Raw genomic sequence first — 26,822 nt, 5'->3', positions numbered from 1 at the left:
CTTAACCTTGTTAACTAGCTTCACATAATACTTTTCACCTTGTTAACTGACTTTACATACTGGATGCTTCCAATATTGTTAAATGGCTCTACATAGTGAATGCTTTTCCACCTTGTTAACCCATTACCCTTGCCTCCAGCACCCCATTATTAAGTACAAGTTCTTATCTGATCTGAGCCATGCTCAGCTGAACCTCTTGTTTAACAAAACTCAAAATTCAACTCTTTGCCTACCTGCTCATACCCTGTACACATTCTCATTCCCTCCATTTATCATTTCATGATAACCAATGGCATTACCAGCTTTCTAAAGACTCTGACAGCCAGTATTTAAGTTATTAATACACAACATGCAGTGATTGTAATAACAAAAATTAATAGTCTTTTTACAGCAAATAGAATTTGAAGAATCCTCCCACGTGGAAAAAAATTCACTAATAAAGTTCTTAAATCCACATCCTTAGTAACCATTCCATACCCTCCAAGTCGAGTAGAAATGAGTCAGCTCTCCAAAATCTCCTTTAGTAAAGTCCAAAAATACAGTCTGCCCTTGCGCATCACTCCACAGAGAAATCTGAGCCCTTGGATAAAGGCAGTTAAATACTTAACAAAACTGACAAGACATTCTTCCTTCCAGGGTTGTTTCAGATGAAGGATACCAGCGCATCTGAACGTGCAGCGCAGCAGCTGCAATTGCAGGCTAGGTGAACGCAGCATTCTTTGCTGCTTCTGCTCCGCTCTGCTGTTAAATGTAATAAAGCCAACTGGCTGTTTTGTTGTTAGCTTAATCAGTGAACCTTCATATCCCTTAAATGATCGAAAGACAAGGTAAAGCTCGTGTGGTTTAATGTCTATAGGAAGGCCACTGACAAAAAGCGTACAGACCTCCTCTTCACTGTTGTTAGCTTCTTCACTTTTCATACTCACAACTGGGAAGCTGACTGAATCCATTGGATCAGGTTGTGGAGGGGTGGGCAGTGGTCCAAAGGCACCCTTTACCGGTGAACCGAGAAACTCTAGAGACGATGTTAGCTGCTGAAAGTATTTTTGCATTTCCTCTCTCATTCCTTCCTTACCAAGGTGGTTATCAGTATGAAGACAATCACACATTTAACTACACTAAATTGTGTCTGCCTATTTCAACATTCTCAGTCATCTTGAATTCTTTTATTCTGTTCACTATTTATGACATTTTCAAGTTTTATACAATCCATAAACTTCTAAATTGTACTGCCTAAACAACGCAATTATAAACAACAATCAACGGTCCTAAAATCAAACCCTTGGGTATTCCATTCGGTTTATTCAAAAATTACTTTCCTTTAACAAATTAATACTTGGCTAATGAGAAAGCTGTCAGGAAAAGTATTTCAAAAGTCTGGAATAGCAAGAAAACAACAAAATGTTTCCCGTGCTTTAGCAATTGAAGAAGCAGTTTCAGTTCAGATTTAAATCTCAAATATTCATGGCAAACAAATGCAGAATATTTTAAACTATGCTCTCCAAATGAAACTTCCCAAATAAAACAGTCGGAATCACAGTGGCAACTTTGGTAGAGATCAACATTCTTTGAATTTGCAATATGAAAGGGGCCAATGAAGTTAACAGAACTGAAACAGCTCAGCATCAAGTTCTAATATTCTCTAAAATCTTAACAAGACATCAAACTAAAAATGCCTTCTTTTTGTGAACACAATACTCTCATCCGGTTAAAGCATGAGCACTGACCCAACTTTTTTTTTTTAAAAAAACAGGCATTGCAGAATTTCAAACAAATCAGGGGCTCAAGGCATTCAATCAATTTGTTTTAAGGTTACAAGTTTAATAATTTTGAAAAGGACATAATATTGTACAATTGCAATCTAAAAACAAAATCTGCCCTATTACATAGCCCACAAAACACACTGAATTGCGATCCTAATTCAAACAAGGCAAAACAGTTACTTGAAAGGATTTTTCAAACCAGTACTTTAACAAACCAAATTTTTTAAAACATCAAACACTCTCAGCATGGCACAATTTACATTGAAACTTTCCTTTTTCAACCCAAGTATTAGTACAACCTTAATTTCAGCATTTCTCTTTTTTTTTGCATCCTCCCATTGAAATTATACGTAAGGAGAAACTAGTTATGAGTCTGCTTCAAAAAGTTCCAATGACTCAAAACTTTAAAATTTGTTTCTTGTCACAGAGTCATAGAGATGTACAGCACAGAAACAGGCCCTTCCGTCCAACTTGTCCATGCCCTCCAGTTATCCTAACCTAATCTAGTCCCATTTGCTAACACTTGGCCCATATCCCTCTAAATCCTTCCTATTCATATACCCATCCAGATACCTTTTAAATGCTGTAATTGTACCAGCCTCCACCACTTCCTCTGGCAGTTCATTCTATACACACACCTACCTTAGGATCCTTTTATATTTCCTCTCTCACCCTAAACCTATGCCCTCTAGTTCTGGGCTCACCTGCCCCAGGGAAAAGACATTGTCTTTTTATTCTATCCATGTTCCTCATGATTTTATCAACCTCTCTAAGGTCACCCCTCAGCCTCCGGTGCTCCAGGGAAAATAGCCCCAGCCTATCATGTTCCATGTTCTACTCAGCCTCTTCCGATAGCTCAAATCCTCTAACCCTGGCAACATCCTTGCAAATCTCCTTGAACCCTTTCAAGTTTCACAACATCCTTCCGATAAGAAGGAGACCAGAACCGCATGCAGTATTCCAACAGTGGCCTAACCAATGTCCCGTACAGCTGTGACATGACATCCCAACTCCTATACACAATACTCTGACCAATAAAGGAAAGCATACCAAACGCCTTCTTTACTAACCTATCTACCTACGACTCAACTTTCAAGGAACTATGAACCTGAACTCCAAGCACTTTACTATTTCGTGTATAAGTCCTGCTAAGATTTGCTTTCCCAAAATGCAGCACCTCGCATTTATGAAAATTAAACTCCATCTGCCACTCCTCAGCCCAGTGGTCCATCTATCAAGATCCCGTCGTAATCTGAGGTAACCTTCTTTGCTGTCCAGTACACCTCCAATTTTGGTGTCATCTGCAAACTTATGAACCACTGCTCATATCCAAATCATTTATATAAGTGATGAGAAGTTGTGGCACTCCACTGGTCACAGGTCTCCAGTCTGAAAAACAACCCTCCACCACTAGCCTCTGTCTTCTGGCTCAAAGGTAGAAGACAGAGGGTGGTGAAGCGTTGGAGGCTGAGGGGTGACCTTAGAGAGGTTTATAAAATCATGAGGGACATAGAAAGGATAAATAGAGAAAGTCTTTCTCCCGAGGTGGGGGAGTCCAGAACTAGAGGCACAGGTTTAGGGTGAGAGGGGAAAGAGACCTAAGTGGCAACTTTTTCACGTATACGGAGGGTGGTACGTATATGGAATGAGCTGCCAGAGGTGGTGGTGGAGGCTAGTACAATTGCAACATTTTAAAGGCATCTAGATGCGTATATGAATAGGAAAGGTTTGGAGGGACATGGACCGGGTGCTGGCAGGTGGGACTAGATTGAGTTGGGATATTTGGTTGGCATGGATGAGTTGGACCAAAAGGTCTGTTTCTGTGCTGTACATCTCTCTGACTTTATGACTCTAAGTAAATGCAGTTTAATTTATCAGTTCTACCTTGTTCTCTGCTTTGTCCCTGCCTGCCCTGGCTGTTTGACTCTCTCCTTTTCCCAACTGTACTAGTCTCCGATTGATTTCTTTTCTTACTATCTCCCTGCACCCCCTACACCCACACCCCCATCTTATGAGCTTAAATCCTTCCAAGCAGCTCCAGCAAATCTGGCTACTAGCATATTAGCACTTTCTCCTACTAGCATATTAGCCCCCTTCCAATTCAGGTGCAATCCATCCTTCTTGTACAGGTCACTTCAAACCCAGAAGAGATCCCAATGATCCAAAAGTATGATTTCATCTCCCATGCACCAGCTCCTCATCCATTTTTTTCTATCCTCTTATTCCTACCCTTACTAGCTTGAAGCACCGGGAGTAATCCAGATATTACTACCTCGAGGATTTCCTTTTTCAATTCATGGCTTTCTATATTCTCTTTTCAAAATCTCATTCTTTTCCCTTCCTATGCCGCTGGTCCCTCTCCCCTTTGAGAACATTCTTCACCCTCTCGGAGACATCCTACGTCCTGGCAGCAGAGAAGCAACACATCATTTTGATTTTCCGTTGCTGGCCACAGAAACATCTGTCTGTACCTTTGGCTAGAGTGTCCCCTATCACGATTGATTGCTTGGAACCTGACGTACCCCTCATTACATCAGAGCCTGCCTTGATACCAGAAACTTGACCGTTGGTGCTACACTTCCAAGATTCCATCACCCCCTATGTTTTCCAAAAAGCACACTTGTTTGAAATAGGGATAGCCACAGAAGACTGGGTGGAGATACTGTTCCTCTAATTTGTGGTGTGATGTCCCTTCCATGTCTGGCCTGCTGTGATCTCTAGTATTTGGTGTTTTCAAGGAAGAAAGTTCACCTTTGTCACGGTCACATATAACGTAATTTGTGACTCTGATTTTTAAGAAAAGCCATTTGCTTCTGGTTGGAGGGATTCAAACATGAAGTACAGGGAAAGATGAATATAGATTTAGGAGGCAACTGCACATTTAAAGGGCCTGTTGAAAGTGCACTATCAGTAAGTTTACATGGTCAGGAAGGATGTTCACATCCAGAATGAGACACTGCCCGAGTGGTATATAGTTTAGTTAATTTGGTGGCAACATGGGAATTTAGTGTAGAAGTGATGTTTTCTGCTTACTTTTTTCTAAGTTTTTTTTTAAAAAAACAGGATTAAATGAATCGGAGATGCCGGTGTTGGACTGGGGTGTACAAAGTTAAAAGTCACACAACACCAGGTTATAGTCCAACAGGTTTAATTGGAAGCACACTAGCTTTCGGAGCGACGCTACTTCATCAGGTGATTGTGGAGGGTTCGATCGTAACACAGAATTTATAGCAAAAATTTGCAGTGTGATGTAACTGAAATTATACATTGAAGAATTGATTGTCTGTTAAGCCTTTCACCTGTTAGAATATAGTGATAGTTTCACTTCTTTCATGTGTAAATCACATGAAACTTTTTTTTTAAAAAGTTGCATTCTCGGGTTAGCTGTTAACAATGGTGATAGCTAGACAATGTGTTGAAGGTGTTAGCCCCCTGTGTTCTCTGTCTATGACCTGATGTTTAGATTGATTCCAATCTAAAAAGTGAAATAACAGAGTTTTACATAAATTCATGCAGTTTTTGAGCTCAGAGTTCGACATGAATCTATGTGGTTTTTGAGCAAAGTAACTTTGTACCAAAAAGATTCACCACACACAATGTATATGTGTGCATGTGGGTCTTTGTCTGTCTGTCTGTCTGGGGTGGGAGTTGTGAGTGTGAGAAAGTGTGTGCGTGTGTGCGTGTGTCTGTCTGGGGTGGGAGTTGTGAGTGTGAGAAAGTGTGTGCGTGTGTGCGTGCGCGTGCGTGTGCGCGCGTGTCTGTGCGTGTCTGTGTCTGTGTGTGTCTGTGTGTGAGTGCAGAGTGTCTTAAGTCTGTGAGGGGGTGTATGTGTGGGAGTCTGTGTGCGCGTCTGTGTGTATTTGTGTCCGTGTGCATGTGAGTGTGTGTGTGTGTGTGTGTGTGTAGGAATATCTGTGTGTGTGTAGTGCAATGGTGATCACCTGTAATGTGACATGAACCCAAGGTCCGGTTGAGGCCCTCCCTATGGGTACCAAACTTAGCTATCAGCCTCTGCTCAGCCACTTTCCTCTGCTGCCTGTCCCAAAGTCCACCTTGGAGGATGGTCACCCGAAGGTCCGAGGCTGAATATCCTGGACCACTGAAGTGTTCCCCAACTGGGAGGGAACCCTCCTGTCTGTTGATTGTTGTGCGGTGCCCATTCATCCTTTGTCGTAGCCTTTGCTCAGTTTCCCCAATGTACCATGCCTCTGGGCATCCCTGCCTGCAACATATAAAATAGACAATGTTGGCTGAGTCACATGAGTACCTGCCATGTAAACGGTGGGAGGTGTCCCCACGCGTAATAGTGGTATCTATGTCCACAATCTGACACGTTTTGCAGCGTCCACCGTGACAGGGTTGTATGGAGTTGTCCTAAGAGCCGGGCAGTTTGCTACGAACAATGATCTGTTTGAGGTTTGGCGGTTGTTTAAAGGCAAGTAGTGGAGGTGTGGGGAAGGTCTTGGTGAGGTGCTCATCTCCATTGATAATGTGTTGCAGGTCACTAAGAACATGGCGTAATTTTTCAGCCCCTGGGAAGTACTGAACAATGAAGGGTATCCCGTGTCTGTCTCCTGAGGAGGTCATTACGGTTCCTTGCTGTGGCACGTCGGAACTGGCGGTCGATGAGTTGAATATTGTACCCCGTTCTTGTGAGGGCATCCTTGAGTACTTCCAGGTGTCCGTCACGTTCCTCCTCATCTGAGCAGATCCGGTGTATGCGTAGGGCTTGTCCATAGGGAATGGCTGTTTTAATATGTTTTGGGTGGAAGCTGGAGAAGTGTAGCATTGTGAGGTTGTCTGTGGGTTTGGGGTAGAGTGTGGTGCTGAGGTGTCCGTCCTTGATGGAGACGCACGTGTCCAAGAATGAGACAGACAGTCGAGAGTAGTCCATGGTGAGTTTGATGGTGGGATGAAAATTGTTGATGTCACTGTGTAGTTTTATCAGGTGACTCCTCGCCATGGGTCCAGAGGAAGAAAATGTCATCAATGTACCTGGTGTACAATGTCGGTTGGAGATCCTGCATAGAGAAGAAATCTTGTTCGAACCTGTGCATAAAAATGTTGGCATATTGGGGTGCAAATTTGGTCCCCATGGCTGTTCCGTGTGTCTGGATGAAGAATTGGTTGTCAAAGGTGAAGATATTATGATCGAGGATAAAGCGGATGAGTTGTAGGATGGTGTTTGGAGACTGGCAGTTGTTGGTGTTGAGTACTGAGGCTGTTGCCGCGATGTCATAATTGTGGGGGATGCTGGTGTAGAGTGCGGAAACATCCATTATGACGAGGAATGTTCCTGGTTCGACTGGTCCATGGGTGCTGAGTTTCTGTAAGAAATCCGTAGTGTTGCGACAGAAGCTGGGATCCCCTGTACAATAGGTTTCAAGATGCCTTCCACATAGCCAGAGAGATTCTCACATAGGGTCCCATTTCCCGACACGATGGGACGTCCCGGTGTGTTGGCTTTGTGTACCTTTGGAAGGCAGTAGAAGTCGCCTATACGATAAGTACATGGGATGAGGGCGCGTAGGGAGCTCTGAAGGACTGGATCCAAAGTTCTGATCAGTGTGTTTAATTCTCGGATATGTTCTTTGGTCGGATCAGCTGGTAGTTGCCTGTAGTGTTCCTGGTTGTTCAGTTGCCGGTACACTTCCTTGCAGTAATCTGTTCTATTCTGAACGACAACAGCTCCTCCTTTATCTGCTGGTTTGATGACAATGTTGTGATTGGTTTTGAGAGCCTGGATGGCATTGCATTGGGAACGGGTGATGTTTTGCTCTACCTTATGGGTACGGCTGTTGAATCTGGCATTTATATATTTCCTGACAGTTTGAGCATACATGTCAAGCCCAGGGCAGCGGCCCTCCGGTGGGGTCCATGTTGACACCTTCTTTGGTCGCTCCTCTACAGATCCCTGTGATGACTGTTCTCGTTCATCAGTGGGCTCAGTGGGATCACTGCCGGCACCTTGAAAGAATTCCCGGAGTCTCATTCGTTACATTGCACTTTGCTCAAAAACCACATAGATTCATGTCGAACTCTGAGCTCAAAAACTGCATGAATTTATGTAAAACTCTGTTATTTCACTTTTTAGATTGGAATCAATCTAAACATCAGGTCATAGACAGAGAACACAGGGGGCTAACACCTTCAACACATTGTCTAGCTATCACCATTGTTAACAGCTAACCCGAGAATGCAACTTTTTAAAAAAAAGTTTCATGTGATTTACACATGAAAGAAGTGAAACTATCACTGTATTCTAACAGATGAAAGGCTTAACAGACAATCAATTCTTCAATGTATAATTTCAGTTACATCACACTGCAAATTTTTGCTATAAATTCTGTGTTACGATCGAGCCCTCCACAATCACCTGATGAAGGAGCATCGCTCCGAAAGCTAGTGTGCTTCCAATTAAACCTGTTGGACTATAACCTGGTGTTGTGTGATTTTTAACTTTGGATTAAATGAAGCCCAAGATGAAGCACAAGGTAAACCATAAGTTCATTGGTTGATGACAACCACTAACTTGACCATGATAGGTTATTTTCAGATTGAAAGTAAATAAGAAAAATATTTACAGGCTATAAACTAAATCATCAGCACGAAATTTTTAAAAACCAAATTAAGGTGGTCAGGAAAAGGAGGGTCCGACACTGAATGAGACAGGTAGAGGGATGAGAAGGGGGTCTCAGCCCTTGACCTTACCCAAGCAGTATGAAATTCTTCTGTGTGGTTAAGAGCAAGGGCTGTAGGGAGGATGAGCAAACTGACCATAACATTGTGGTCCATCAAAGAGGGAGGTTTACAAAAGGATAAATGCAGTTGTAATTGATTTAGATTTAGATTAGATTACAGTGTGGAAACAGGCCCTTCGGCCCAACAAGTCCACACCGACCCACCGAAGCGAAACCCACCCATACCCCTACATTTACCCCTTACCTAACACTACAGGCAATTTAGTATGGCCAATTCACCTGACCCTGCACATCTTTGGATGGTGGGAGGAAACCGGAGCACCCGGAGGAAACCCACGCAGACACGGGGAGAACGTGCAAACTCCACACAGTCAGTCGCCTGAGGCGGGAATTGAACCCGGGTCTCTGGCGCTGAGGCAGCAGTGCTAACCACTGTGCCACCGTGCCGCCCACTAATTGGGAATAGTACAGTTAGGGGAATAGACACTTCTCCCTGCAGCCAGGATTGAGTATCAAATTGAGATCTCTTATCCTGTCATCCTGTATAGAAACTTGGATGGAAGGGGAGGGAACCATTTGCTGCACTTTAATTCATGCTGTATACGAAACAAGTTAATAAGCTCGTAGTGTAGGTTGAAATTGGTAGGTACAATGTTGCGGGTATCACAGAGACATAGCTGCCGGGGATCAGGGCTGGGATCTAAATATCCAAGGCTATCAAAAGGAAAGGCAGATGGGTAGAGGTGGCAGGGTTAGCAAATGGGAGAATAGGCGAAGAAATGAGGGAAAGTGACAGCCTGGTGGTATTATTGCTGAACTGTTAATCTAAAGATCCAGGTAATGTTCTCGGAATTTGGGTTTAAATCCTGCCATGGAAGATGGTGGAATTTGAATTCAATTTAAAAAAACGACGAATCCATTGTGATTGCTGGAAAAACCTATCTGGTTCACTCATGTCCTTTAGGGAAGGGAAGGAAACAGTCATCTTTGCCAACTTGTGACTCCAGACCAAGAGCGATATCGCATACTTTTAACTGCCCTCTAGGCAATAAATGCTGGCCTAGACAGTGATGCCTGCATCAATGAGTAAATAAATAATGAATAAATAAATCAATAACAAGGAAGTGTTAAAGTTGGAAGGCTTGGAATCTGTGTGGGTAGAGTTGAGGAATCACAAAGATTAAAAAAAACATGCTGATGGGAATTGTGTGCAGGGCTCCCAGCAGTAGTCAGGATGTGGGGAAGAAAACAAATCAGGAGATGGAAGAATGTCACGATCATAATAATAATTGGGGACTTCAGTATGCAAGTGACGAGGAAAACCAGGTTGACAGCAGATTTCAAGAAAAGGAATGCAATGAATACCTACGAGATGGTTTTTTTTGGAGCAGCTTGTGGTAGAGCATACTAGGGAACAGGCGATTCTGGATTTGGGGATGTCTGACGAAGCAGACTTGATTAGGGAGCTGAAGGTGAAGGAGCCCCGAGGGGACACTGAACATAATATGATAGAATGTGGTTTGAGGAGGAAAGGCTGGAATCAGGTATTAAATGGAGTATAAGCTAATTTCAAAGACATGAGGGAGGATCTGGCCAGAGTTGACCAGAAGGGGAACCTAGCAGTGAAGACAGCTGAAAGATGAAACAACATACTAAGGGGAGGATAAGGCAACCATGGCTGACAAGGGAAGTCAGGAACAGCATAAAAACAAAAGAAAAATCATACAATGTGGTAAAGATTATTGGGAAGCTTTGCAAAACAAGCAGGGGAAACTAAAAAAGCAGCAAAAAGGCAAGAAAAATGAAATATGGGGTAAGCTCACTCGTAATATAAAATAAGAGGTCAAGAGTTTTTTTTTCAGATATCGAAAAGGCAAGAGAGAGGCAAAAGTGGGCATTGGATTACTGGAAAATAGAGCTGGAGAAATAGTAATGGTGACAAAGAAATAGTGGAGGAACTCAACAAGTACTTTGCATCAGTTTTGACAATGGAAGACAGCAGAATTTCAAAGGAGTTGTGGGCAGAGGTGAGTCTAGTGGCCATCATTAAGGAGGTGGTGCTGGGGAAGCTGAAAAGTCTGAAGGTGGATAAATCACCCAGACCAGATGGACTACACCCCAGAGTTCTGAAGTAGGAAAAAGCTGAGGAGATTGTAGAGACATGTGAGATAATTTTCAGGAATCACTGATGATCCTAGAGGACTGAAAAATGGCTAACATAACACTCATGTGGGAGAGAGGCAGAAGACAGGAAATTATAAGCAACCTTGATTGTTGATAAGATTTTAGGGTCCATTATCACACGAGATTGCGTGGTAAAACAGGGGAATTGCCTGACAAATCTATTAGAATTCTTTGATGTGATGAGCAAGTTAAACAAAGGAGACCCAGTAAACTTGATCTATTTGGATTTCCAGAGGGCATTCGACAAGGTACCACACAGGGGGCTGTTAAAAAAGATAAAAGCACATGGCGTTAGGGCAAAGTACTGGCACGGATAGAGGATTGGCCAATTGGTAGAAGGCAGAGGAGGGATTAAAGGGGACTTTTTAAGGGTGGCAGCCAGTGACTTGAGGAGATCCACAGGGGTCAGTGTTGAGGCCACAACCATTCACATCACTTTAATAACCTAAGGCCATTGTTGCTATGTTTGCAGATGACACAGAAAAAGTTGGAGAGACAGGTAGTGTTGAGGAAGCAGGGAGACTGCATAAGAACTTGGACAGGCTAGAAAAGTTGACAAAGAAGTGGCAGATGCAATACAACGTGGGAAGGTGTGAGGATATGCACTTTGATAGGAAGGTTAGAGGTGTAGACTATTTTCTAATGACACAAAGGGACTTGGGAGTCCTAGTTCAGGAACCCCTTCAGGTTAACATGCAGGTTGAGTTGACAGTTAGGAAGGCAAATGCAACATTAGCATTCATTTCAAAAGGAATAGAATACAAGAGCAGAAATGTACTACGAAGGCTACAAGGCTCTGGTCAGATTACATACGGAGGACAGTTTTACGCCCCATATCTAATGAAGGATGTGCTAGTGTTTGAGGGGTCCAGGAGGTTTACAAGGACGATCCTGGGGATGACGGGCTTGTAAATGAGGAATGTGAGGAGACTGATCTATACTCGATTGATTTTAGAAGCATGATGGGGCTCTCATCAAAGCTTACAGAATACAGAGAGGCCTACATAGTGTGGATATCAAGATGATTTTTCCACAAGTAGGGCAGACTAGCACCAGAGGGCACAACCTCAGACGGTAGGGATGACCCTTTAAAATGGAGACAAGGTGGAATTTAACCACCAAAGACAGTAGTTAATCTGTGAAACGCATTGCCACAGAGGGCTGTGGAGGCCAAATCATTGAGTATATTTAAGACAGAGATATATAGATTCTTAATAAGAGGTTCAAATGGGATGGGGAGAAGGCAGGAGAATGGGCACCACGACTGAATGGTGGAGCAGACTCGATGAGCCAAATGGCCGAATTCTGCTCAATATCTTATGGTCTTTGGATCATTATGTTTATAGAAATAGTATGATCTTTGAAAGTAATGTTAGCCCTAGCTTCTCCTCCTCCTCAGCAGACCAACCTAACAATCTCAGAATCATGTGGAAACTTATGATTGTCAGCCATTTCATATTTTCCACTGTTTTGATCTAATTCAAAATGAGGACTCTCTGACTTGCCAGTAGGCCTTCAAAAAAAAAATTGGCTGGACTTTTAACAAATGGTTGCACAGTACTACTGTTACGGGTAGGGTGGTTTTTGCCCAGCAACCTTATTTCAGTTGGTGTGCCACAAGAGCCCACACAGCTTAATGATAACTTCCACTTCAACTTCAGTTTGGGTTTTGTGTTTTTAGGTTTTGTGGTCATTTTAAGTCAAAATTTCGATAACTTTATAGTTCTATGCAGAATTATACAATACTGTAATTATAGAAATCGTATTCCTATAATTAGTGCTACTGGCAAAATTTTTTTTTTTTTTAATTACTGTAGAGCTGTAACCTGAAAAAATTCAAAGCAAGCTCACACAACACTTCATATCTTTTCAAATTTTTTTTTGATAAAATTCCATTACCAGTTCCAGGCCACAATAAATATCCCATATATCTGTACAACATTAATTCCAAACTTTCAAGGTTATTGTCCCAGCTGGTAACAGATTGAATGCATGAGTAATCCTTCGACTAGATAAGATGATTTACTTAGTTTCCCCTTATTTTTCACTCCTGATTCAGAAATCAAACTCTGTCTCTCGTAGCATAAAATGAGCAACCTATTTTAAAATTCTTCAATGCAAATAAAAAATTGGTGAAGATGTAAAATAATGTTATCCTCCGACTTCAGAGCAATGTTTCCTGCTGAAAATGCATAAGCATTGGTGCCCAATAAAAATCACATTGAGTGCAAAGCCCTTCACAAGAATGCCAAAATAGCCAGTCAACCTGCACTGCCCAAATGCATTTTTTTTAACAAGAACTTCACAGGATATAAGCAAAGCCTCATTTAATATCTAGTCCCAAAAATAAAACTGTTTCACCAAGACATCAGAAAATTTATTAAAGCATATAGTAGATGGCATCAACATTTTTTGGAAATGTTGGAAAGAGAGAGAGTTGGAATAAAAATTAATTAGGTACCAGTATGACCAGATCTAATTTTACCACAAGTCATGAACAAATTTGAAAACTTTATGATGCTCATGAGCAGCCCTGCAGACTTAACAAACCCTCAAAATTGTATACCATGCATTTAACTAAATTTGAATTGCAAGTAATTCAACAAGCATGAAGCTGTAGTAATAAGAACATATATAAACACTCTGCTCACCATTTGAGAAACATACACTGATAAGGAATGAGCACCTCTACAAAACAAAGTCCCATGCAATCCTGTACTGCTTCATATATTATAAACGTACAAATCAGACCAATAAATCCATTTAAAAATTGTTACATTTAGCAAGCCTCACACAATTCACATATGGAATTACTGAATACTATGTTTATTTCATCACTGGATGAGCTGTTTTCACTTGTTCAAGCATTTATTCTTCAAGACTACATAGTAACCTCGACTTGTGAGATACATTCAACAAAACCACATGCAGAATCCACCATTTTGGTCACATGAGAGAATTCACATTTAAACATTTAATATTAAAGTCAGTTTATGAAACCATGTATTATAATCCCCACAATTTATGCAGCCCATCAATAATTGCAATTTACTGCCAGCAACAGATTGCTTTGTGCAAACATCTATGAAATCAAAAGGTGGATGAAAGCAATCCATCACTTTGCCCTCACCGAGTTCACATCATTCTCTCTTAAGGCCCCTTAAAGCTTATGTTGTTCTTTGCTCATTATTCATGGAACGTGAGCTTCGCTGGTTGGCCAGCATTTATTGCCAGGCCCTTGTTGCTCTTGAGAAGGTGGTGGTGAGCTGCCTTTTTGAACCACTGCAGTCCACTTGCTGTAGTTTAACTTATAATGCCAGGGAATTCCAGGATTTTGACCCAGAAACAGCAAAGGAATGGTGATATACTTCCAAGTCAGTGTGATGAATGGCTTAGAGGAGAAGCTGAGGTTGAGTTTGTTGACATGTTTCTGGTGCTTTTGTTCTTCTGGATGGAAGTGGCTATGGGTTTGGAGGGTGCTGTTTGAGGATCCTATGGAGCCATAGTCATACAACATAGAAACAGACCCTTTGGTCCAAACAGACCCTAGTCCATACTGAACATAATCCCAAACTAAATTAGTCCCAGTTGCCTGCACCTGGCCCATATCCTTCCAAACCTTTCCTATTCATGTATTTTGCCAAGTGTATTTTAAATGGTGTAACTATGGCCTCATACACCACTTCCTCAGGAAGTTCATTATATTCTGCATAAAACATTTGCCCTTTGTCCTCTCACCTTAAAAATATGCCCCCTATTTTTGAAATGCCCCATCCTAGGGAAAAGACACCCATTATTAACTCTATCTATACCCCTCACGATTTTATAAACCTCTATATGATCACCTGTCAACCTCCTACTAAGAAACAAGTCCCAGCATCTCTTTAGAATTCAAACTTTCCATAGACATCATCTCCAGCAACATCCTGGTAAATCTCTTCTGAACACTCTTGAACTTAATGATATACTTCCTATAAAAGAATTTCTGTGGTGCATTGTTTAGATACTACACATTGCTGCTACTGTGTCGGTAATTTAATCTGATAGTCCCGATAAATGTATAGTTGATGCACCATGCACTACCGAGACAAGGAAGTATGAGTGAATGGCAGGACACTAGGAGGAATAAGGGGATCTTGGGATGCTTGTCCATAAATCCCTGAACATAGCAGGATAGCTAAATAGGGTAATTAAGGTAGCATATGCGATGCAAGTTTTTATCAGTCAAGGCAAAGATTATAAGAGTAGGGAGGTTACGTTGGAGTTGCACAAACTTTGGTTAGGTCACAGATGGAGTACTGTGCAGTTCTAGTTACCACACTATAGGAATGATGTGATTGCACTGGATGGGGTAAAGAGGGGATTTAGCAGGATGCTGCTTGGTAGGGCGCATTTTAGCAATTTAGAGAGGTGGGGTAGCTTAAGTTGTGTACTTTACAGCATTAAAGATCAGGTGAGGGGGTGGGGCGGGTAACAACCTCAGAGGTGCATAAGATTATCAGAGGCACAGGCAGAATCAATTGAAAGCAGCAGTTTTCCATTGTTGAAGGGGCAAGAACAATGGGGGATACTTTTAAGTTGGGAGGGAGGAGATTTAGAGGGGGCTTGAGGAAACCGTTTTCAGTCAGAGCGCGTTGGGGGTCTAGAATGCATTGCCTGGGAGGGTAGTTGAGGCAGGTAACCTCACAGGCTTTAAAAAATACTTGGGTGAACAGTTGAAGTGACATAACTCTCAACCTATCACAATACAGAAAGTGAGACTATTGCAGGCAGTATATCTTTGGCTGGACAAGCTCAGTGGGCTGAAAGGCCTTTTTGTAATGTGTGATTCTATAGTTCTAAGTCAGTGTGGTGTGTGGCGCCGGAGGGAATTTGTAGGTGATAGCATGCCACACATCTGCTGCTCTTGTTTTTCAAGATCGAGATGGTCGAGGACTTTGAAAGTATGTAGATAAAGCCTTTGTGAGTTGCTGCAGTATATTTTATAAATGATATACACTGCTGCTGCTGGTAAAGGGAGGGAATGTTGTAGGTAGTAAATGGGTGAAAGTGAGGACTGTAGATGCTGGAGATCAGAGTGAAAAGTGCGGTGCTGGAAAAACACAGCCAGTCAGACAGCATCCGATGAGCAGGAGAGTTGAGGTTTCAAGAAACCTCAACTCTCCTGCTCCTCAGATGCTGCCTGATAGGCTCTTTTCCAGCACCACACTTTTTGGCGGTAGTAAATGGATGTCAACATGCGGACTACACATGGACTCAGTCTGCTTCAATAACTAAGAAATTTCAAATGAGACTGAACATTGTGCAATCATAATAGACATCCTCACTTCTGACGATGAAGGAGGGAAGGTCATTGATGAAGCAGCTGAAAATGATTGGACCAAGAACACTATCCTGAAGAGCTCAAACCTCTTGTGGCACAATAGTAAGTCTCTACAATGAGGCTGAGGTTCAAGGGCCACTTGCTTCGGAGATGTGCAATAACATCTCTGACCAGATTGATTAGAAAACACTAACCCGGAGGAACACCTGCACGCAAACAGACCCTTCGGTTCAACTTGTCCATGACGCCCAAATATTCTAACCTAATCTCATCCCATTTGCCAGCACTTGGCCCACAACCTTCTAAACCCTTCCTATTCATATATCCATTCAGATGCCTTTTAAATGCTGTAATTGTACCAGCCTCCACCACTTCCTCTGGCAGCTCATTCCAGACATATACTACCCTCTGCATGAAAAACAATTGTCCCTTAGGTCTCTTTTACATCTTTCCCCTCTCACCCTAAATTAATGCCCTCTAGATTAGATTAGATTAGATTAGATTACTTACAGTGTGGAAACAGGCCCTTCGGCCCAACAAGTCCACACCGCCCCGCCGAAGCGCAACCCACCCATTTACCCCTTACCTAACACTACGGGCAATTTAGTATGGCCAATTCACCTGACCTGCACATCTTTGGACTGTGGGAGGAAACCGGAGCACCCGGAGGAAACCCACGCAGACACGGGGAGAATGTGCAAACTCCACACAGTCAGTCGCCTGAGGCGGGAATTGAACCCGGATCTCTGGCGCTGTGATGCAGCAGTGCTAACCACTGTGCCACCGTGCCGCCCAACTCCTGTATTCAACGCTCTGCCCAATAAAGGAAAGTATACCAGATGCCTTCTTCACTACCCTATCTACCTGCAACTCTAGTTCTGGACTCCCCCACCACAGGGAAAAGATCTTGTCTATTTATCCTATCCATGCCCCTCATGATTTTATAAACCTCGATAAAATCACCACTCAGACTTTGACGCTCCAGGGAAAGCAACCTCAACCTATTCAGCCTCTTCCTATAGCTCAAATCTTCTAACCCTTGTAATATCTTGTAAATCTTTTCTGAAACCTTTCAAGTTTCACAACATCTTTTCAATAGGAAGGAGACCAGAACTGCATGTAATATTCCAAAAACAGCCTAACCTATGTCATGTACAGTCGCAACATGACCTCCCAACTCCTGTATTCAACGCTCTGCCCAATAAAGGAAAGTATACCAGATGCCTTCTTCACTACCCTATCTACCTGCAACTCTACTTTCAGGAACTATGAACCTGCACTCCAAGGTCTCTCTGTTTAGCAACAGTCCCTAAGATCTCACCATGAAGTGTACAAGTTCTGTTCTGATTTGCTTTTCCAAAATGCAGCACCTCGCATTTATCTGAATTAAACTCCATCTGCCACTCCTCAGCCCATTACCCCATCTGATCAAGGTCCTAGGTAACCTTTTTTGCTGTCCACTACATCTCCAATTTTGGTGTCATCTGCAAAATTTACTATATCTCCTTTGTTCACATCCAAATCATTTTATATAAATGACAAAAAGCAGTGGATCCACTACTGATCCTTGTGGTAAACCACTGGTCACAGGCCTCCAGTCTGTAAAGCAACCCTCCACCTGTCTTCTACCTTCAAGCCAGTTCTGTATTCAAATGGCTAGTTCTCCCTTGTATTTCACGAGATTTAACCTTACTAACCAGTCTCCCTTGTCGACCGCCTTACTGAAGTTCATATAGATCATGTTTACTGCTCTGCCCTCATCAATCCTCTTTGTTACTTCTTTAAAAAACTCAATCAAGTTCGTGAGACATGGCCTCCCATGCACAAAGCTATGCTGACTATTCCTAATCAGTCCTTGCCTTTCCAAATACATGTAAATCCTGTCTATCAGGATTCCCTCCAACAACTTACCCACCACCGATGTCAGTCTCACAGTTACCTGGCTTTTGATTACCACCCTTCTAAAATAGTGACACCACATTAGCCAACCTCCAGTATTCTGACACCTTACCTGTGACTATCGATGATACAAATATCCCAGCAAGGAGCCTAGCAAACACTTCCCTCGCTTTCCACAAAGTTCTAGGATTTGATCAGGTCCTGGGGATTTCTCCATTTTCATGTGTTTCAAGACATTATGGAAGAGTTCCTCATCTTTATTGCTTTGACAATATTAAGTTCACTGATAATGGAGTGGAAAGCTCTTAAATAAATATCAAGGCTGGAGATTAAATGGAATTGAGCAGTTAGGTTTACTATGCATTGTAAAAGCACAACAGCTACCACTGGTCCAGACTGAACAAGTTGCTATTTGAGCAATAAGTGTTAAGAATACTCTTGAATATGTAATCATGATTGTGTAAATGCTGTCATCTCAATTCAAATATTCCAAAAGAGTAAGACCATAAGAAATAGGAATGGAAGTAAGGCCATTCAGCTCATCGAGTCCACTCTGCAATTCAATCATGGCTGATGGGCATTTCAATGCCACTTACCTGCTCTCTCCCCATATCCCTTAATTCCTTGCACGATTAAGAATTTATCAATATCTGCCTTGAAGATATTTCAAGTAAGTGCTGTTTCAAAAGCTGCTTCTAGAAGCATGTGAATGTGTTGTTATGCTCCATCAAGAAAAACTACAATATACTTTTGAGGTCACTAAATGTTAATTGTTGTACCCAATAACTAATAAACTGATTTAGTTTGAACAATTTACATTTCTGGCTGTAACATCTATTTGAGGAACTCAGTTTACAGAACAGAATGCAAGTGAATTCAGGTTACCATATGTTTCAACAAAAGTGAATCAGTTGGGAATGGCTGATGATGAGCTGATGACTTTGTTTCCCAGGGGAAGTGCCATTTCCACAGAAAATAAATTATCTTCTATACCCCTCTTTCCATCCCACTCAAGGATAGGATGATATTAAACATTTGAACTTCGGGTTTTGTCCTATATTCACCTTGATTTTGAAATTTGGAGAATTGTGAAAAATTCAATGATAATCTAGCAGAGTGAGAAATGAATGCTGTAACTCAAGGCACACAGACTCCAGCTTATCCACATATGTCTAACACCAGTTCTTCTGAACATACAATGTATGTAAATTCAAATTAAACATAGTTGATGATAAGAAGGGCAGAATGTGAAGAGGAAGTTAAAATGCTGTGGTATTTCAGTTCCTATTTTCCTTACTGTTGGTTTAACCAAAGCAGTAGATCGCAGGGGACATACCCAGTTGCAAAGAATTGTCTCTTAAGACAATGAAGATGGACTAGCTCTTGGCCATATTATGTTAAAATGTATCATTTTCAAGATAAGACCAAACATTGATACATTATATTTAAAAACAATAACAACTCAACATAAAGGCGATTTGTACCATATTAACAATTTTATGGCTTATATTTTGTAGTAATTGTTTTAATTATTTTAAAAAAGTTTTAATTGTTTTAAAAAAGGGAAGAGTGTGCCAAAGGAATGGGAAAGAACTAAAAAAAAACTTGGGATGACAAACATTTATAATTAAGTACTTGTTCTAATTGTATGAATTTACTATTGATGTTAAAGCTACACCCAAGATAAGTTGGCTTCAGTGTTAAATGCGTGAACTGTAAAGTTTACAGAAATAGTTAGCATATGAAATGCTGAATTTTCAATACTTTGTAGCTGTTTAAAGAGGATCCTTCAGGTGTCACTGTTCAAAAGAAAAACTGGAAGAGAGAATATGTAGTTCTATTCTTACCAGTATTTTCTCTGCTTTAGCTTCACTTATGCCCTTGATATTTAGCAGTTCCTTCTTTGGGGCATAGGCCACTGCCTCAACTGTGTGGAAACCAGCTTCTTCCAACTTTTTTACATCATTAGCACTGATTCCACATTGCTGAGAACAGAAGTAAAGGCAGTTAAAATTTATACAAGTAATCTCTTTTTAAAATCTGATCAATACATTAATGCTATAATATATGCATACAATAAATCAGCTACTTGCAGTTAAGGAATTAGAGGTAAGACGGAAATAAAAACATGCCAAAAATACAATTGAGTAGGATCTTTAATAGGTTTTAGAAATATGGAGGGAAAAGTTAAGGAGCTTTGAAGAAAAGTTATTGATCCAGGGAAGAGGTACTATAGACTTAATAGCACATTTGTAAGAGGTGTGCAGGGATAGAGAAAACAGGAGGTTCACATGCATTGATCTTTACAAGGTGTGTGGACAGCTTGAGATAGCTTTTTGGGTCCAATTTTGCTAATGATAATCCAAGTTTGGGAGAAGATTTGTAGCTCGGGTGCTCGTTGTTGTGGTTCTGTTCGCCGAGCTGGGAATTTGTGTTGCAGACGTTTCGTCCCCTGTCTCGGTGACATCCTCAGAGCTTGGGAGCCTCATTTGAAGCGCTTCTGTGATGTTTCCTCCGGCATTTATAGTGATAGTGATAAATTAATGATTGCTAATGATAAATTAAGACAAATGTAAAAGGTCCTAGAGTATAGAGTATATTAACCAGGCTATTCCAGAGACTTGGGATTTTACCTCCAAAGTTAATTAGGAGAAGCTGGGCTGTTCCCTTTGGACCAAATTAAGGGGAGATTGTTAAGGAGTGTACAAGATTATGACAAGTTTATTCAAGTCAAAGAAGATTTGTTTCCATTAAGTAATCATAAAGGACAATAGCAATGATCTGAAATTTGTGACTCTATAGCCAGATGCAGCTCTATAACATCTCATTTGTAGCTTCCAACAATTTTGAGTTTGACAAAAAGGCCTAAAAAATGTAAAGAAGAAGAGGTGCATTCTTAAGGCATCATGTCTTCAAATAATTATTTTAATGAAAAATATAGTTATGCTCTAAATAAACTGCTTGTGTGGTATAACTAAAACAATAACATATTCAATGCCTTTGGCTCAAGGAACATTTCATTGTTGTAACCAGTCTTGTTTCTAATATAGCCAAGACAATAAATTAGTTTGAACATGCTGACTGTCTTAATTTGTTTCAAAATTAATCTATCAACAGCCAAAAAAAATTCCTAACATGAGTTAAAGTTTGTTTTAATGAGAATCACAAAATATATTTAAAAAGTCAACAAGTTAGGTGTCTTAATATTGACTTTTAAATACGCATTCTATTTATTATGAAGATGAAGAAAGTGAAAGCAATCAATGATCTCAAAAGGAAATTGAACAAGCATTTGAGCAAAACAATACTTGCAGAGCTAAAAGGATCAAGTGGAAGAATGGATGTGAGTGGATTGCCATACACAAAATGACATGAACTAAATGGGCTGAATTGCCTTTTTCATGAATAACGTGAACAAAATAAGATCTCAGAAAGAAATTGATTAAGCAAGCCATTTTACTTTAAATTTAGATAGTAGAATTATTCATTTCATTTGTTTTGTGTCATCTGCTTTGGTGTCTGCTGCCACCGAGTGGCAGTATTCTTGTCTCCAGGTACAGAAGGCTATGATTTCAAACCCTTATTCAAAATCTTGAGCACAATCTAGTTTTACAAACTTCAGCTTCATATTGCAGGAGTGTTTGACTGGATTCCATGAAATTTTTCTAATAGCAAGAACCTTTCTCTGAGATGTTGCCAACAACTATTTCTCACAAACAGAACTCAAAAGACAATTATATAGTATCACATTGTTTATGGGACCTTGTTATGTTCAGTTTAGGTGCCTTTTGCAATGCAACAAAGAAAAGAGAAGTATTAGTTGACTCTGAAATGTTTTGAGAATTGTACTATATCAATGCAAACATTTTACTGAGCAATATCTAAACTCTCATTTTCAGAAATGGAAGTGTAACATACTTCAATGTACCGACAAGTCACTGAACCAAAATACTGCCTAGGGAAACAATCAAACTGTCCAACAGTTCCTTAATCAGTACAAATAAGAATCAGTAGAGAATCAAAGAGTCAAGAGAAAGCATGGACTTGAAGGAGTTCTGAAGGTGAACAGCAAAGCAGAAGAGAAGGATAAAGAGCGATTCCCTTGGAGTAAGGCTCAAGTGGAGAGCCCAGAGAAAGTGCCACATTCAGGGAGAGATGCAAAAGAAAAAGCTAAATGAAGACAGCATAAGGGAAACTACTGATTGACTGGTAGGCTGAGTTTTTTAAAAGATAAGGTTTTAATAAAAGTTACAGGACAACAGCAGGATTCTGGAATTTGTGTCTCTGCAGCTAAATGCAGCTGTTTAACATCTCATTTGCAGTTTCATAACTTGGTGTGGAAGACAAAGAGGTAAGGTAAAGCAACACAATTATATCCATTGCAGTGTATTTGTCATGTGAGACTGCGCACTGCTTCCATTTCCTGGATAATTGTAAATGCACAAAGAGTGATCCTATATTATGCATTTCACACTTGGATAGCAGCTGGGGGTTACAGGAAGAAAGGGACTGGTTAACCATGACAGATAAATGTACCAGATATTTGGTGACTCGTCCCAATTATTTTCCCTCTCTAACCACTGTTCAAGGACTATAGCAAGAGCAATCCTTCATCTGAGAAGGACAGCCATAGCTAAGTCCACAATGTCATGGGTGGCTTAACTGTACGGATTATCTTTTTAAAAATCTTGACAGAAAAAAACAAGCACAGTGGTCTTACCCCTACTTTGTTACAGAAAGCAATTTTAGAAAAGCAATGATTCATTCATCAACAGAATTAAACTGGCATAGAACATTCAACAGAATATAAATCCTCCAGCCAGACGAAAATCATGGAACTGCATTCATCATGCTGGATAGTGGATCTATTTACATCACCTTGGCATGTCTCTGACTTCCTGAAGAACACTGAAGGGCATTTCTGGAATTTTTAGTTGATTTTGGGAAAGTTTGAACAACTTGAAAGATTGCACCATATGCACATCATATTCAGGTATATTGTGAATCCTCTTCTACTGTTCTGTTTCTATGGATTTGACTGAAAAGGATAAAGGGAGGAGTAGAGGATTAAGCAACATTTTCTTCATGACAATGGTGCATGATGTTTTTGAGGCTAAGATCCCAATGCTGTGAAATATACTAAATTAAGGAGATTCTGGACTGAGATTATGGCACAACTAAGAATAAAATTGGACTGAGATGTCCGTTCAAAGAAAGCACTTGCCATGTGAAGCTTGCAGATTACAATTTTGAATAAACAAAACTGTCATCACCATCACAGGCACGGTGCAAACTTAGAAATCGAGCATCAGAATATGTTCGTAGGTGACTTTAGAAGGGACTACATATCTTGCCTTTTGAACTAAAAACTGAAAAAAATGGATGTTGGTCACTGTTAAATCACTAAAAGGTACTGGAGATTTCTTTTCTCTACAACTTGAGGAATAAGTGGGATTGTGTGGCGTATAATTTTAGCTACACAAGACTAGGTTACTTCGTGGAGCAGCAAAATTGAAACTTTGAGAAAGAATTATGCCAGCAGTCTGAGATACGAAACAACTGCCTGACAACCACCTTTCAATTGGTCCAGATGCAGTTTAGTACAGGTCTGAGAATGCAGTGCAGCCACAGATCCAGAGCCTGCAAACAAGAAGCATCTTCACCATTGCTCTCCAGGTGAAAAGGTAAAATTCCTCATGACTTCAGCCCTAGATTCACCGATCAGCAAACCGAACATAAATCATCATTCTCTAGACAACATTGTATCACCATTTAAAAAAAAAATCAAAGAACAGTGAAATACACTGTGCGGTCTGGAATGACAGAATTTGTTTATTCCTGTTTGTATTATAGGTGGAAAACTATTTTGCCTGCCTTCTACATGAATGGTCATGTGTCTAGTGTTTTAAAGGGATAGTTTAAGTCACAAAGTAAATTATTAAACCAGTCCTTTAATTTTGAAAATCTATTGTCTATCATGAGCAGATTAACATTCCCCCCCCCCTTGAAAAAAGTTTGTTTTAAATTTGGGCTTTTAGCAGTACTGCCACAGGCTTCTTCTAGAAAAAGAATTAAATGAAAAAAGGCTATTATTCTCATACAACAGGTATTAAAGTTGATTTTGCCTAATAAGCAATTCATTAGCCTTTAGTAAAACACTAGAAAATCTAGGTTCTGGGCAGTTTCCCTTCTAGCAATCAGTGGAAGTTGAATTCACATGCAATCAGTGGAAGTAGGTTTCTTCACACTGGGAACTGTTCATTTCATCGCCCGTCCCTCTCCCTCTCCTGCTCTCACTTTTTGATTAAATTTTGCTGAAGAGTACATTTGTGTGGTCCTAGCCATAACTGACACGATCATGTCACCTGCACATTTCATGCCTGTGCATGTTAGATATCAGGAACATTACTATACTAAGCTCACAAAGCCGAATGATCAAAGCTAAAGGTAGGTCTCAGAACACATCTGGCCCAATTCTCTAGTTAGTATCTTCATTAAAATTTAGAAACTGAAAACTAGACTTGACTGAAGTGAAGACAGAGGTGTAGTGACATCAAGGGGAAAATGGGACAGAAATTGCAAGGTGATGGGAATTACAGGGAGGACAAGATGGCAAAACCATACTTGCAAGCGTGGTTTCAATCCAAAACAATCAATTCTATCATTCTTTCTAATTGGGATTGGAGCTAAAGACTGAGGATGGGAGAAAGGAATTTGAGGAGACATTTGAGAGATGAGGCAACAAATACTTGGGTTGACTTTCACTAAAATAGTAAATGGAATAGGAGATACGAAAAAAACAGAAGTAAGGAATTTATCATTTTGGCATCTGTAGAAATGCCACAACAGATGGGGGCCACATGAAACAAGGGCTAGGCGGTTTGAGTATGAATTTCTCAAATTTTCAGTCTTTTCTAATCACAGCTCAAGATGCTTTTTTCAAAACTTGAAAAGACAAATTGCAGGTTTAAATGAAATTGCTGGATGCCTTGCCACATTTTTACATGGATATGAAAAGTTGGTTTTACATAACCATTATTACATTTGACCAAAACTTTAATGTAAATACTAACTGAAGGACTGGATCAGATCCATTTCAGGGCAGAGCCATGAGCAAATCAGACTCAAGCAATTAAAGAACTACAAGAAAAATATCATCAAATTAGAGTTCCTTTAAACAGCTCCTGTCTGTCTCCAGTTGATGTTAAGTGTCATTAGTTGTGTGCAGTGGTTAGTCTGCTTGACACCTTTCATTTTCAGCCCTCAACTCTGCCCACAAGCATACTGCAAAAGACAGCCAAGTGCATAAGCCAATTAGCCTACTAGTACATAGGCTCTTCTTTCGCAAGTTCCATGTAGTGCCTCTTTATGGGAACATACACAAATCAAGTAGCTCACAAATCCAGGTTGAAATAGTATTGACTCAGAGGAGACCTGCCCCCCCAGATGCATGACATACAGGCCTGGAGTATGGTTACATCCTGGTGCCAACTAACCAGACGTACAGCTATGGGTAAACAGCCTCACTGTCTTGTGGTGACTTGGGAGAGGAGTAGCTAAGGAAGTAACCCCTGACAAAATATGAAGAATGGAGTCCCAAAGGTGACAATTTGCCATCCATCAAGCAGCTTTTTGGTTATTCTAGAGCTAGTAGCAAACAGTACTGATTTACTCCCTTAACTTGTAGACAGCATTAAGAGAGGAGACAGACAACAATCGAGGCCCAGCATTTCACCTTTAAAACAGTAGCAAGACAGAGGTAGATGATACCTTGAGGTTCAGATTAAAGGTATGTTGGGTTTTGCAGTTGTATTGTGTGGAGAACACAAGACACAGGAAAGTCATGGGTTGATTGATTTGCAAATAACCACTGTTAGGGATGTTTATGTACATTTTGAGGGGGGGGGCGGGGTGTTAGTTAGTTCATTTGGTTATACAGTTTTCAATGCACTGTATGGTTTAATTCCCACACACTAACTGAGGTTAGCTGGACACTATTTCAAATGGAGTCACACATCTTCGAATAAGGCTGCCTGATTTGGTCAGTGATCAAAGACAAGGTGTAATTGCAAATGAATAACAAAGAAAATTACAGCATGGCAACAGGCCCTTCTGCCCTCCAGGCCTGCGCCAATCCTCTATCGAAACCTGTCACCTATTTTCTAAGTGTCTGTATCCCTTTGCTCTCGGCCCTTTCAAGATACATTTTAAATTATGCTATTGCACCCACCTCTACCACCTCCACTGGCAATGCGTTCCAGGCACCCACACTGTCTGGAAAGTAAAGAACTTTCTACACATATCTTCCCTAATCTTTTTCCCTCTCACTTTGAACTCATGACCCTTAGTAATCGAGTCCCCCACTCTGGGGAGAAGCTTCTTGCTATCTACCTTGTCTATACCTCTCACGATTTTGTAGACCTTAATCAGGTCCCCCCTCAACCTCCATTTTTCTAATGAAAATTAGATTAGATTAGATTACTTTACAGTGTGGAAACAGGCCCTTCGGCCCAACAAGTCCACACCGACCCGCCGAAGCACAAACCGCCCATACCCCTACATTTTACCCCTTACCTAACACTACCGGCAATTTAGCATGGTCAATTCACCTGACCCTGCACATCTTTGGACTGTGGGAGGAAACCGGAGCACCCGGAGGAAACCCACGCAGACATGGGGAGAATGTGCAAACTCCACTCAGTCAGTCACCTGAGGCGGGAATTGAACCCGGGTCTCTGGCGCTGTGAAGCAGCAGTGCTAACCACTGTGCCACCGTGCCGCCCACAAATAATCCTAACCTACTCAACTTCTCTTCATAGCTAGCACCCTCCATACCAGGCAACATCCTAGTGAACCTCCTTTGCACTCTCTCCAAAGCATCCACATCCTTTTAGTAATGTGGCAACCAAAAGGAAGCAAAAAGGGGACTCAGAAGACAGGACTCAAGAGCCT

The 26,822-nt window shown here is 40.9% G+C and overlaps 1 protein-coding gene across 1 annotated transcript in view; it reads right to left on the bottom strand.

The window, feature by feature from the left end:
- Positions 1-26,822, bottom strand: part of rad51 (RAD51 recombinase) — a 108,174-nt gene that overhangs the window by 50,419 nt on the left and 30,933 nt on the right. Inside the window, exon 3 of the mRNA XM_043698255.2 lies at positions 19,718-19,855. Within this exon, the coding sequence (XP_043554190.1) occupies positions 19,718-19,855 (138 nt within the window). The remainder of the gene's footprint in view (positions 1-19,717; positions 19,856-26,822) is intronic.

Source organism: Chiloscyllium plagiosum, unplaced genomic scaffold (assembly GCF_037043375.1).
Source record: "Chiloscyllium plagiosum isolate Xiang-an unplaced genomic scaffold, Cpla_swu_hap1 HiC_scaffold_8, whole genome shotgun sequence".
In the NCBI taxonomy this organism is placed as follows: Eukaryota; Metazoa; Chordata; class Chondrichthyes; order Orectolobiformes; family Hemiscylliidae; genus Chiloscyllium; species Chiloscyllium plagiosum.
Note: the sequence above shows the minus strand (reverse complement) of the source record. Positions and strands in the feature narration are given on the sequence as shown.